General features: G+C 39.8%; 1 protein-coding gene across 2 annotated transcripts in view; it reads right to left on the bottom strand.

Moving 5' to 3' along the window:
- Nucleotides 1–1731: 1731 nt before the first annotated feature.
- The window catches only part of fign (fidgetin), a 44767-nt gene continuing 30840 nt past the window's right edge, over nt 1732–15658 (bottom strand). For both annotated transcript variants that reach the window (XM_027164172.2, XM_027164171.2), the window contains exon 2: nt 1732–7545. In XM_027164172.2, the coding sequence (XP_027019973.1) occupies nt 5315–7537 (2223 nt within the window). In that variant the 5' untranslated portion in view covers nt 7538–7545 and the 3' untranslated portion in view covers nt 1732–5314. The remainder of the gene's footprint in view (nt 7546–15658) is intronic.

The raw sequence follows: 15658 nt of genomic DNA, 5'->3' as shown, positions 1-15658 counted from the left end.
GGGAACCCTGCTGAATTGCATCCATTAGGAGAGGCTTCTTTTAATGTGCACGACTGTGGAAATGACACACAGCCGATCACAAATGAAACAGCGACAGGCTCCAAATGCACCTAGTTCCCCAGTGTTAATTGTACAGCAGCAACCTACGCACAAAGCATCTACTACATAATTATGCCTTCAATGTGGAAAATCGAAAGCATTAATGTCTTATTTATAACAAAATGAAAGAAGAAGAAAAAAACAACAACGAGATAACCTTGGATTTATAGTGTGCGGCAAATTTTGGGAAATCGATCGAGTCACTTTTTAAGATGATACTCAGTGATTAGTGAGGCTCTGAAGTTCACAGTAAGAGTTGAAGGAAAAATGTTGACACATATATGTTGTAAAATGAATTGCATTAGAAGTCAATTTTAAAGCTTTCATTCTTGTCTCTTTGAAGGGTCAGCAAGCTCTTACAACTTTTGAAGGGTTCACATTAAGACTTTAAATGACACCCGTGCAGTATATCACATATCAAAGACTAAAGTCTACTGTATGTGAGAACTCAAGATACTGGTATATAGACTGTTAGATCATTTAGCTAAATGATGCTTCCATACGCCAATCAACCAACTAAGAGGTAAATGCCTCTCATATTAACAGCTAGGCTAAATCATTGACCTTTGAGTTCACTGTCATGTTATGTGACCATTACAGCAAGGATAAAGACCAATATGTCCGTTTTATACTAGTTTAACAGGTGTAGAATGTTCAACTGAACAACTGTGGCTGAAATGACCTAGCACCTATGAATAACACCAACATTATGTGTAACAATCTTTGATTTACACTACGGACAGGAAGACGTCATAAGAAATGCAGTAGCAGTTTTGTTCCTTTAATATTCTTATGCCAGACATAGTGGAATGTTCCATTTGAATGGTCAGAAGATGATTAGTCTGGCTACAAGGATGAACATGCGCTTATAATGTGTTATATTTCCATAGTAACTAATAATAACATGGGTTTTGTATGGCAGACAGTCGAAAGAAATCAGTTTTGAAAAGTGTTATTATTTTTCTGTGAGTTTAATTTAGCATTTTTGGAAAGAGCCTCCAGTGTCAGTGCTTTGTAGCAGTCAGAGTTCAGGTTGCAACTTTTCCAACAAGGGTCTTCAGGATGGACGGTTTTGTGGTTTGTGGTTTCTCGCAAACAAGACAAGCTGTGCATTTTTTCCTTTCGTCTTATTCACTTGAAGACCGAGTTAGAAAGTGATGGTGGTAAGGGAATGATTGTTTATAGCTGTTAGACCATACATGACATCAATAACAACTGTAGCTTCAATGTTCTACAATATTAAACGTGACTAGAAAAGAATGAAACATATGTCATGAGGTTTATTAATAAATAAAAGATAAAGATTGTTGCCAAATTGTTGTAGTATTAGAGGAACATCAGGACATGCTGTTATTGGAATGTCCCATCACTGATTAGTTGCAATAGCATGTTCTTTACAAATGAATGATTTTACAACAGTACATACATGTAACGTAATCGGAGGGAGAGGTGTATTTTTTTTTTTTTTTGTGCAGTGTATAGGTCTTTCTCAAGAATTCCTTGTCTCTCATCCCAACTTTGCATTTTAATAATATCTCAAGCAACAAATGATTAACAACAATATAGCCACAAGGTATTAACGTGTGCCGTATTTTGAAAGCGTTTTATGAAAACAAAACTCATACACTGGAATTTCAAAAACATGTTAATGATCTTTTATTATCCTTTGCCCCTATGAATACATGAAAATACATTTACATTGACTGCAGTTATGGCAATACTGTACATACACACACATAGAAACGTTATGTGGTGTTTTTCAAAATGTTATATCAACAATGTACATTAAGTACACATATGTGCGAGTGTAGCTCATGTACAAATACAAGATATGAAATGTAATTCCATTTCATATAGAATTTTCATATATAAAAATGCACACTTACACACTTAATGATAAGTGCACACACACACACGCACACACACGCACACACACGGACATACACACATTCACATGCACACTACATTTCACAAAGGAGTAAAGCGATTTTATTATAATCCAAAAACTGAATCTGCATTTTAGAGACCTTGAAGAAGACCTATACAGCCCACAACATCCTTTACCCATTGTTTTTTTTTTTTCCTATTTTTTGTAAGTAGATTTCAAAGTTACAACTGTGTGCAATATCTTTACCTCAACACTCTCTTGTGTGTCTCATCATTTGCCCAACTACTAAACTGCTCAGTGTAGGGACAGTCTTTCTGAGGTAGACTGCTCAAGTTCAAGGACAAGCTTTTTTTTTCCCACTTTTATATATTTTTTCTGTTTTTTAATTTTTTTGAATTTTTTTTGCCTTTTATACAAATGCATGACATTCAAAAAAGACAGAACATAGGTACTACATGTGTGTATGTAGCAATGAGGTAGAAATGGTTTTAGAGATCAATGTCTGAAATAGAAAAATGATATGACAGCAACAACTAGAAGAGTGCAGAAGGATACAGAATGAAAAACAAGTAGAGGGAGTGAAAAAAGAGGCAAATCCAAATGGATGATTGAGAAAAGGTGTGCTTTAAAACTTTTCACTTCATTTTTCACTAAAGTAGTCTTAAACCTAATGTTTTTGCAATCAGCAGTAATCAGGGGCATTCACAATAGCCTCCAAGTCACGAAGGATCTGTCCAGATTTCCGAGGGATGTTGTAGAAGTGAATGCCCGTGGATTGTTCCCACACCAAAACCGTGATAATAATGATACAAAAATTATTCACAACAGAAGATTGTAAGATTGGCTCTGAGCATCATTGCATCAATTTAAATTAAATACGCACAAAACTTCCTTATTCTGGATGTTGAAATAAATGTGGAAATCTATACCACTTAACTAGAACAGGAAATTGCTATTGTTGCTATGTTTTATCAATTTCATATTGTCTGTTGAAGTAAATTGGTTCTATTTGCTTTGGTGCAAAGATGATGGTTTCAACTGATAAACAATAAACCAAAAGTGAATTTGACAAAATAATATGCTGACATTTACTATAACGACAGGACCAGGACAAATCTGACGTCATACTGGACAGATACCAAACATGCTTGACATCTTTGCAAGTTTCCTCTTAATCACATTATTAATGCAGAATGGTAAAGTGAATGGTATTTTACAGCTGCTAAATACAACTAGATGTCCATTATGAAATGCATGACTATTTCTGCATGGACAAATCACATATACATCCAGTGGATGAAACGTTAGCTCCAGCCACTAAGCACCTTTGACAGGAAAACGTTGCAGCGTTGAAGTAAAAAGGGACTATGCCAACACCCAAGAATGCATGACATCCACAATCACATTGGAGAGAGAATGCATGCAATAATGGCCTACGATAAACAGTGAGAGGAAAAGGAAATAGCATCTCCTTCAGTGCTGTACATAGGCAGTCCTACACCACTCCACTCACTAGTGCTTCACAAAATGGCAAACATGAAATGCGCACAGGATAAAAAGGTGGAGGTGGTGGGGCGTTGGGAGCGAGTAAACAAACAAACACAAACATACATTCAACACAAGGCCTTCTTTGACTGTTCCTCATGTGCTGTAAACACAGGTGCAAGCTTGTCTCCAGTGTCCCCATTGGTAATACCCGGTCATGTGACTAGCGGCGAATGTTAGTAAAGAAAAAAGCTGCCAACAATATGAAGCGGGAACACCAAAAGGGGAGTGCAATGACTGGAGAATCGTGCCCTCTGAGTGCAACACAAAACCCATGGAGCATGTATATGAAGGGAGGCTGCACTATATATTGTGCGAAGAAGAACTGCAGACAGTGTTAATCGCATTTAACTCTTTCGAGCAGCTAGTTGTATAAACAGGCTTTCTTCTCCTTTAGTGAGCCTAGGGAGTTTAGGACGTCAAGCTAGCCTCTTTAGTTTTTGCTTAAAAAAAAACGAACAAAAAAAAAAAAACAGTGATGAACTGAGGTAGAAAAGAACACAGGTTACACATGATCCTTCAGGATTGTTACATGAATGACACACAGCAGCAGAACAATATTGTTAAAAACAATGCTTACAAATAACCAAAGTGTTTTATCCCTTAAATATATGTGGTGGTCTGTGTAAAAGTTTTGGTTCACTGCAATGAGTCTGTCTTTTCTCTTCACTGATTACATACCTAATTTCACAAAACACAAACTGTGGTCCCCTGCAACTTCTCTTACGTAGCTAAGGCTTAGAATTAAACTTTGATTACAAATGCACTATAGAGTGTTTACTGTGCTATGCAAGGGAACAGGGTGCTGTATTCAAGACTGCCGCAATTCAGAATTCTTCATTGTTTATCCCTCTGTTTCAAGATACTCATAATGGAATTAATATTTCATTTTAAATTCAATACTTGACAAATAAGGGAAAAAAGAGAAACATTTTTTCCCCCCAAACAGTCCAGAAATGATCTGGTTACATTCATAGTCATATCCATGTCATGTTTTAATCAGCTGAGGTGAGAATTTTAGCTCAATGCAAATCAAAATCCAAACCCAATATGTAGTGCTTTGACACAATCTTTTGAGGTACTGTACAAATCACAATCACGTTCCTGAGTTTTAGAAGAAAATCAAAAGCAAATAAAGTCCATAAATTAGGGCCCAGATTATAAATGCCACAAGAACTTCTTATGCCCACAAGGGGCCAACAGATCAGACTCAGTTGAGGAATATGGTTGTTTTCTTATTTTTAGTCTCAGGTTAAAGCTTTTTATATTAGCACATGCCACCAATATAGATTGTGAGGCAAACCAACCAAAATACAAAATAATAAAGCACCACTTTAGGCACTTAATAGCAACAGAATCTCAAAAACAGCAGAATGATATATGTGTGTGTATATATATATATATATATATATATACACACACACACACACACACACACACACACACACACACACACACACACACACACACACACACACACACACACACACACACACACAATGGAATTTGTCTCTGTGGTAATTTCAGTGACAGTGCTCTTCAGCAAATGATGCTCAGCTTTAGCAGTGTTGAGCGAAATTGTGGTCTTTAAGACTATGTGCAAAGGGCCTTATATTGACTATGCATCATTTCGGTCTTTAAGAGAGTCATTCCAGATGTTATTTAAGGGTCATTAGTAAAACCCACCCATTATTGTTGTAATTTTCACTTAAAGAATTCTGAATTGGGACTTCTCCTTACAGAAGGAGAAATCACCCTATATGGCCCCCTTAAGCTCCCATTTCACTGACTACAGCCAAACATTTTGTTCCACTCAGTGTATGTGTCCAGTTCTTTCTGTGATATGCTGGGTTGGATTTTGCAAAAGACATTTTCAAAGTCTTGGTAAGATAGTGGCCTCATCTGCCCTGACATGATTCCAGACAGTTCTGTGCCAGGCATGCTGTGCAAAGGTCCGACAATGGCTTCCTGGCAAAGACGTACCAGGTCTAACCCCGAGAATCCCTCTGTCCGTTGGACAAGCAGTGCTACCTCTTTATCACTGAGGCAGTAGTTGTGCTGGGAGAGCACCTGACTGATGAGTTGGTGTCGTGCTGAGGTGTCTGGGAGTGGGATGAGTAGCCTCTTAACAAAGTACCTACGCAGAGCTTCATCTATTTCTTCAGGCTTGCTAGTGGAACAGATGACCAAGACATGGTCCTCTGTTGAGCTGAGCACTCCATCCAGTTGAAGGAGAAGTTCACTCTTTATACGATTTACTGGGCTTTCCTCACTTAGCTGTGGTGAGAGTAAGAGATCTACATCACTAACAAATATTACTGAAGGTTGTCGGCAGCGAGCTACAAGAAATGAAGCCTGCACCACCTTCTCGCCCTCCCCCAGCCACTTACTAACTAGTGCTGATCCACTGAGCTGAAGGAATGCAGCACCCAGCTGGCTAGCCACACAGCGTGCCAGCAATGTCCGCCCAGTGCCCTGAGGTCCAAAGAAAAGGATGCTGCGTGGTAATGGTGACAGGCCACTGAACATGTCTGGCCTCAGGATGGGCCACAAAACCTCCTCTTTAATAGTAGCCTTGACCAGCTCCAGCCCAACAATGTCACTCCAGTCAACAGGGGGCATCTGCTGGAGGACCTCTGTGGTGACCATCTCTACCAAGCTGGAGTCACTATTTTTCAGCTGCTCTTCAGCTGGGTGGCCACTTGAGGGAACTGTGCCAATGGAATGTGGCAAGTGCTGTCTGTGCTCCTCATTGTGCTCATTCATAACAGGTGAACTGAACTTTCCGAAAGACTCGCCTGATCTCACTGACCCCATGGAACCTTTGGATGCACCATAGGATGGAGGGGTGATAGCTCTGCCAGACTGACTGCTGAATTTACGCTGTTGATCTGAGGACATTGGCTGCTTTGTAGGCTTAAATGGCAAAGACGTGGTATCAGCATTTCTGTCAAATCCATTCCCTCTGCTTGAGTCAGCAAGGTTGCTATCTGGCATTCTGTACATAGGACTTTGAGTTGAGCGCTGTTGGTTGTAACTGAAATTTCCATAACTGGAGTCCAGGTCTCCTTGTCCTGTCATGTAGAAAGCTTTTCTTTTCAGTGAGTTGGCTGAGCTGCCATTCAAAGGTGTTGGTGCAATAGGCGCATGGTTGTGGGACTGGTAGGAATAGCCGGGAATGGTAGAGGGGGGTAGTGGAGTGGGAGCTGCAATGCCTGAGGGCAAGTAGGCTGACGGAGCGGGGGCTCCTCCAGGGCTGTAGCCTGGAGCAACAGAAGCCTGGGGGGTATATGCTGTAGGAGGGTAGTTGTAACTGGAGAGGTTAGGCGAACCTGCATTATAGCTAGGCACCAGTGTCGGAGGAGGAGGAGGGGGGGGTGGAGGAGGCTGAAGAAGCCCACTGCTGTGCAACGGTGAGGGATGTGGGGAAGGTAGGGCTGGGGTATTTTGCCCACCACTATAGGTGGAATGCAGGTAAGTGCCATTGTAGCCACTCGCAAACTCCTGAGAAGGGATCCCCGAGTGCAGGGCAGCAGGCGTATGGCTCCCACAACTGCTACTGGAGTAGCTGGGTTCACTCAGGCTGCTTGCCACCCCTGATGAGCTGCCAATGTTGGCTGCACTGTCCGCTGATGGTAAAGCAGCTGGCACTACAACCTTGCTTGCAGATATCACATCTGCGGTGCAGTTCATGGGGTAGATGCCCTCTTGCCATACTTCGCTTTCGGACTTGCGTCCGTTAAGAAGTCCTGGGGCACTCTCTGAATACGAGCACAGCAGTGCCCTCTCACTGGGACCCTCCAGGATCCCAGAGTACTTTTCAGCATATTTCTTCAGGAGGTTGGAGGCGGTGAGAGCAGAGATGTCATCGTTGGCCCATGCATACTGGTAGGTCCTCTGCAGGTGCCCACGATATGCCTCAGCTTTGTGGGCTGGGGAGCGGGTCGTTGAGGAGATGTCGAAGTGCTGCTCTGCCCACTGTGCATGCTCTGGGTTCCACTGCATCTTTAAGCCTAAATACCACAAAAAACACAAACAAAACAATACCAATGTCAGATACATGATAAATAAGGTACAGAGAGAACGGATTCAGCAAAGGCGTCAGTTTTGTGAAACTCTGCAGAATCAATGATCCAATACATGATTGCTTTTAAACAGAAAGAAAAAAAAAACAGCAAGAGCAACACAAAATATTACTTTCCATTTCCTACTCTGCAGCTCACCTGGAGTGCGGGCTACATATCACAGGCCCTGCTGACAGTTAGTATCGTAGGAGAAGTGCGGATTTGGGCACCAGCACCTGGTTAGCACAGTATAATGCACCTTGCACAGACCGGGGTGACACAGACATTGCAGGTCACTCTATAATCCAACTCTCATCTAAAGCAGTCCCAGACAGTTTCAAATCTGCTTGGAGGAGTGCAGCAAAGCAATCTCCCAGGCAGCGCTCCGCTGCTTTCATCACACAAACCCCACAGCATGGCATGAATTACAACAGCTCTCTGTCTGCCTGCTGCCTCCTAGAGCACTGCTGGCTGGAAAAGGGGAAAAAACATGCCTCTCTTGTCTTTTCTTTTTTCTCCCCACCCCCACCCCCACCCCTTCTATTTCTCAATGCCTCACTTTTTTCTCTTTCCAGGTTCTCTCTTTTATTGCCTCCAGGGCTCAAAAGCCACCATCAAGTTTAATCCCACACTCCATCTGCAAACACAAGTAGTTACATATGCTGTCATCTTAGACTCAGCATGGGATTATCAGAGAAGCATTTACTCAAAAAACCAATGGGATGTCACTGGTGGTTCACATACAATCACACACACACACACACACACACACACACACACACACACACACACACACACACACACACACACACACACACACACACACACACTACAGACAACAGATGAGAATGGAAGTCTGTGCTGTTATCCCACAGGTGAATTTATATAGCCTAACAGACTGAACTCACCATGGCACCAAATACACACACACGCACACACACACACACACACACACACACACACACACACACACACACACACACACACACACACACACACACACACACACATCCACAAAAAAGCTAACAATAGGTGTTTATGACATTTCATGATTCCCCAGACCTGTAAGGATCTTAAATACTGTATAACATGCATGACTTGCAAAAACACATTTAGCAGCTGTTATACTCCTAATATGCCTTCTGTAAGTATTGCTATAATGGATAGATGCAGAATCATGCCACTGGATATCTCAGACTAAATGACACAGAAAAACCCCTGCTGCTAAATTACAGTGTTGAACCCAGAACTGGTGTGTCAGTGCCAGGACACAACATAGATTTTTCTATATCAGCAGTGAGATAAGTGGTGTCCTCAACCAACACCTTATCAGCAACCTGCCCAAACAGCACACACCCACATGCACAAATACACATAAATACGCCCTAATTAGCAGGATATTGCCATGCTAATTGAGTTCATTTACAAGGATTTTGTCAAAATGATCTGTTCTGTGGTGGCCCTTCAGACCTGTGAGCTAATGGCTAAGAAGCGCTTAAGACTATAAATTAAGAATATAAAATGGCAGCCATGCCATGAAACCTATTATTAACATTAGCAATAATACCTCCACTCCGAAACAATCACAGGATTCAATACTATTACTCCAATTAATCACACCCTTTCAGATTATGAGAAAATTTCTGCAACATGTTACACAGTTTGCTGATGACTGCTTTTGATGTGCGATTATGTTTTGTAATGTGTTGTCCTAAACCATTGCATTAACCACTAAGCTATGCTTAATGCCTGCTTACTTCTATGGGACATGTGGTATTCCCACAGCAATCCATCTGAGATGCATGAGATTCATCTCAAATATAATATGAGTGCAGATAGTATATTTTCCACGATCTGAGGATGAGGTTCCATTTATTCGTGTGAACAAACTTTAAACTGCTTGGCATGTCCTTCTGCACTCTGTTTAAGACTACCTTGGGAATTTGTTGTCTTGGTATCATTGGAGAAAATTTATATATATATATATATATATATATATATATATATATATATATATATATATATATATATATATATATATATACACATACATATACACACACACACACACACAGTGGTGTGAAAAAGTGTTGCATGTTTGTCACACTTTAATGTTTCAGATAATCAAACGAATATAAATATTAGTCAAAAATAACACAAGTAAACACAACATGCAGTTTTTAAAATAAGGTTTTTATTATTAAGGGAAAACAAAATCCAAACCTACATGGCCCTGTGTGAAACTGCTTGCCCCTAATCCTAATAACTGGTTGGGTCACCCTTAGCAGCAAGGACTGCAATCAAGCGTTTGCGATAACTTGCAATGAGTCTGTTACAGCGCTGTGGAGAAATTTTGGTCTCTCATCTTTGCAGAATTGTTGTAATTCAGCCACATTGGAGGGTTTTTGAGCATGAACTGCCACAGCATCTCAATAGGATTCAGGTCAGGACTTTGACTAGGCCACTCCAAAGCATTTTATTTATCTTCAGCCATTCAGAGGTTGACTTGCTGGTGTGTTTTGGATCATTGTCCTGCTGCAGAACCCATGTTTGCTTCAGCTGCACATTGCCCTTCACAAATTTTTGGTAGACAGCAGGATTCATGGTTCCATTTATCACAGCAAGTCTTTCAGGTCCTGAAGGAGCAAAACAGCCCCAGACCATCACACTGCCACCACCATATTTTACTGTTGGTATGATGTTCTTTTTCTGAAATGCGGTGTTACTTGTATGCCAGATGTAATGGGACACACACCTTCCAAAAAGTTCAACTTTTCTCTCGTCAGTACACAGAGTATTTTCCTAAAAGTCTTGGGGATCATCAAGATGTTTTCTGGCAAACCAGAGACGAGCCTTAATGTTCTTCTTGCTCAGCAGTGGTTTTCATCTTGGAACTATTGGTGCCATTCAGGCCATTTTTGCCCAGTCTCTTTCTTATGGTGGAGTCATGAACACTGACCTTAACTGAGGCAAATGAGGCCTGAAGTTCTTTGGATGTTGTTGTTGGGTCTTTTGTGATATCTAGGATGAGTCTTCACTGCGATCTTGGGGTAATTTTAGTAGGCCGACCACTCCCGGGAAGGATCGCCACTGTTCCATGTTTTCGCCATTTGTGGATAATGGCTCTCACTGTGGTTCGCTGGAGTCCCAAAGCTTTAGAAATGGCTTTATAACCTTTTCCAGACTGATAGAGATCAATTACTTTCTTTCTCATTTGTTCCTGAATTTCTTTAGATCTCGGCATGATGTGTAGCTTTTGAGGATCTTTTACTCTACTTCACTTTGTCACTCAGTGATTTCTTGATTGCGAACAGGTGTGGCAGTAATCAGGCCTGGGTGTGGCTAGAGAAATTTTACTCAGGTGTGATAAACCACAGTTAAGTTATGTTTAAATGATTTTGTTTTCTCTTAATAATAAAAACCATCATTTAAAAACTGCATGTTGTGTTTACTTGTCTTATCTTTGACTAATATTTAAATTTGTTTGATGATGAAACATTAAAGTGTGACAAACGTGCAAAGAAATAAAAAAAATCAGGAAGGGGCTTTTTCACCCCACTGTGTGTGTGTGTGTGTGTGTGTGTGTGTGTGTGTGTGTGTGTGTGTGTGTGTGTGTGTGTGTGTGTGTGTGTGTGTGTGTGTGTATGCTCACTATAGCAAAGAGTTCTCTGTAAAGAGTTCCTTGAAGCTTAAACCAATCTGACCGTTCGCCTCTGTCCTTGCATTAGAACCTGCCCAACTGCCACTCACAGTTTTTTTTTTTTAGCATATTCTGTGGTGTAAATTCTAGGGCATGAAAAACCCCAGAACATCATAAGTTTCGGAAATACTCAAACCAGCCATCTGGCACCAACAACCATGGCTGAATTACAACCACTGACTGACATTTTTCCATTCTGCTGTATAATGTGAACAATAACTGAATCTCTTGACCTATATCTTCATACTTTGATGCATTATGCTGCCACATGTGTGTGTGTGTGTGTGTGTGTGTGTGTGTGTGTGTGTGTGTGTGTGTGTTTTTATATATATATATATATATATATATATATATATATATATATATATATATATATATATATATAGCGCACTAGAACAGATATTATGAAAGGCTGACATCCCATACTGTATGCACACAGGGATTTCAAACAATACTCTAGCTTCCCGTTCTAATGACTTTTTATAAAGCGCACTACACACTAACAAAAGAGCAAATTCAGCTGTAGCTATTTAACAAGTCTAACAAATTACAAGGCTCTTACTGTCAAAAGGCAGAGATGTCTTCCTGAAAACGTTTAAAGCATTTAAGTCTGTAAAGTGAGACATCAAAGAGATTTAGTTACATGGATAACAGGGTCTGAAAACATACACTGTACTAAATGTCCTTTAAGTGACAATATTTATACACACATTCCTGTCATTCTAACACACAATGTGAGTGCGCTGTAAAATAATGTGCTGCTCATAAAAATATTGCACAGTACATTATGATTGGGTGATTTGTGGCAGACGACCAAATGAGGCAATAAAGGAGAAAATATCAAAAGGAATTTAAGTCCAGTAAAAATGACAGAAATACTGTATGGAGAGAGGTAAAGGGGAAAAAAAATAACAGGGACAGAAGGAGAGAGAGAGAGAGAGAGAGAGAGAGAGAGAGAGAGAGAGAGAGAGAGAGAGAGAGAGAGAGAGGGAGCATGATAGCAAAGGGACTGCAGAAGATGAATCATCTCCAGTTTAGTTTTAGACTGCAGCTCCTCCGTGCTCTTCATGCTTCTCCAGCCTCCTGCGAGCACGGTGACACAACAATAAATAACACAAGCACATAGACAAACCTATCTCTGTGGGAAATACAAAAATGTCATTTGTACTACTTCCATATGTCATATCCTGCCACTGTTTCAGGGTAGAACAGAGAGAAAGATCCTAATTAAAGTTTGTGATCTAAAAGAATCGTTGCACAATCCATGTTAGTCATATATCTGCAATATTTTTATTTGAACATTCTGTCAGATCCCAGATGCAATATGAAAGAAATGTAAGACATACAATTTATCCAAAAGTCTTCAGTAAAACAGCTTCTTAGTATTTCAACATGTTTGCATCACACACACACAGGCAGATCACTGCAACAGTTCATTAGGACTCCATCTCAAGATACTGACAAAAAACCTTTAAATTAGATGCAACAAGCAATGACTTGCTCACTTGCTTGCTCTCAGATATGCAACTGGCGTAATTAGTGCTTGTTTCATTAGTGGATGTCTGAGGACCTCTGCTTGAATTCCACTTGCTGGCTCTCGACAAAAGCCCTTTGTTTAATTTACCAGCATCTGTGAGGCTACCTTTACAGTACGCCTGACAAATCTTAGATTACAAACGCTGTCAGAAGTCCCTTGGCTAGAACGCCAGACCCAAAGCTGGAGGAATTGTGTGGTCAATGGATATGGCCTTATTAAGGCAGCTTTGACACTTAAGCAGTGTCCTTGATCATTATGGCTAATAACAGGTGAGCAATATACAGGAAACATATTAAAATGTGCTAATTACATAATAGGAAGGACACCATCTTGTGTGTAAATTATAACAAGCTAAATTCAACATTAAATACAGAGAGGAGAAAAAAACATGTGGTATACACATTAATTGTATATCCACATGATTAAAGATTCACATCTTGCATCAGCCTTTACGAGCTGCGCTGTCTTCTTCAAGCCTGATGATAATTATGTGCAGTCCATGCAGGCATCTAATAGGTGTGTTATTAGCAAGAGTGATCAACAGTAAACCCCTGGAGAGGAAGCTCTGTTACAGCACACTGTTTAATTTCAGACACTGTGATCATGGCCAATGGAACAGAGAAGCTGACCTTTTTGGGAGCTATTAATCTGGCTAGCCTTGGCCGATTTTAAGCAAACAGCGGTGCGCCCGCACTCTGTCCGTCCAATTTCCCAGTGCGTAAATTGGACTGCCGCTTGCACAATTCTCTATTCATTACTGCACAGCTGAAAGGAAGCACAGAGGTGGTGGAGTGGTTCTCCTTTCCTTTTTTGTGCTGTGTATGTGTGTGTGAGTGTGTATGAACACGCAATGGCTTTGAGCAGAATTCCCAAGCGCTCTCTCTCTCTCTCTCGCTCTCTTTTTGGGGTGCTACTGTGCTTGGGGGATGGGACTTCTTTAGGAGCAAGCTGCCATAATTGAAGCGTGGCCTAATCAGACTCATTACCATTTTGGCCAATTTGCACCACCAAAGATGCTTATTAGGTAACTGTGTTTGATAAAACGCTCCTTAGAAAGCTAACTGTAATGAGCTCTTTAGAGTCAGGTCTGAGCATGATTATGCCGGTGGAAGTGTTTGGCTGGGCTCATGCAGACGCTTACATTTAGTCATGTACAATGTCATAATTAAGCTACACAACCTGCCTTCCATAGCACACAATGAACACGGCTGCAACCGGAGAAACTCAGAAAAATATTTATAATTACTGATCATTACGGCCCAGGGATTTTTATCTGTGCATGTAAACATAATTATGAGAGCCTCTTCCGTTCATAATGTGCACACAACACATACAGCATGACAAGCGTGCAAATACCGTGGACAGACATTAATTACATTCATAAATAAAAACAACCTCATATTCCTTTAATGCACTGTCGAGATGCATCTCTCTCCCTCTCTCTTTCTCTCTCACTCACTCGCTCCCTCTGTTCTTTATAGGCGGAGTGGGTGAGATACAGTTGTAATTCAATCTCTGCTGGCATTGGTTATAGCAACCGAAGCCCATTCATCTTACATATCAGTTTAAAACCACTTAAAGTCAATTTAGAAATCCATGTACCGCTCATTCAGATGGGTACAGGAGACCAGAGGTCACTATTAAGCCCCTAATATAGCCAAGAATTTCCGTCAATGTCCTTTTCTCTGTTTTACAACACATCATGGAGATGATAGATAGATATGGTTTTAAAACATAGCTATGCACCAAAGAGTAAGTTAGAAAAAAACATACCTGCATCACTTACCTCCAGGGTACTTGAGAATAGAGTAATTCAATTAAGCTTTCTAAACACAATTAATCTACTAATTAGCCTTAAATGTGTGTCACAGAATGAAGTCCACATCATTTAGTGACTTAGCTAATTGTGATCTTGAGCTACTCCATAAGAGGGAAATTATGATAATCTAAAGATCCATAAACACTCTCGATGGGGGAGTTTTAGACATTTGGAGGTTGACATGAAACAAGAGGGACCTACTTTATTAACAAGAAGTTCCCAATGTTTGTTTCGAGGTAGTTTTATTCCTGTTAGTTTATTAAGTCTTGTTTATACTTTAAACCTAAAACCTATTTGCTGTTTGGCTAGATTTAATTCCATGCTGTATATTATTATATATATATATATATATATATATATATATATTATATGTATTTATTTATATATATATATACATAAATACATATATATATATATACATATATATATATATATATATATATATATATATATATATATATATATATATATATATATATATATATATATATATATATATATAATATATATGTATATTACTGGTGGAAAACGAACTCATAAATCCATTTCATTCATTGGCCAGAAATATGGAAATGGAAAAAAAGGGAAACAAACCTTTGAACATTAAAATCACAAAAATAAGATGATATTATTCGATAACAATTATGTCAATAATAATAAGTAATTTAAAATGTTGGTTTGTACTGTATACAAGTGTTATTTTCCCTTTTTTGTTTGTTTATTGGACCACATATCCAGAATGCATTTCTGCAGGGCCACAGATCTGTCAGTTTATGTCTCACAACTCAATTTAGCAACTTGCATCTAGAAAAATTCTGCCCACAGCCCAAAATACACAGCATCACAGTACACAGTACCAACAAAAGTACACTTCAACCAGCTGAGTCAATTCAAGACTGAATCAGTTTCTCACTTCAACAGAACTGAACCAATTCCACCACATTCACATGGTCTCAGTCTGGTTGTTCTGATCTAGACCGAAGAGGAAAAACACACTACGATTAGA

Source organism: Tachysurus fulvidraco, chromosome 6 (assembly GCF_022655615.1).
Source record: "Tachysurus fulvidraco isolate hzauxx_2018 chromosome 6, HZAU_PFXX_2.0, whole genome shotgun sequence".
NCBI classification, from domain to species: domain Eukaryota; kingdom Metazoa; phylum Chordata; class Actinopteri; order Siluriformes; family Bagridae; genus Tachysurus; species Tachysurus fulvidraco.
The sequence above is the reverse complement of the archived record's forward strand: the minus strand, read 5'-3'. Positions and strand labels throughout refer to the sequence as shown.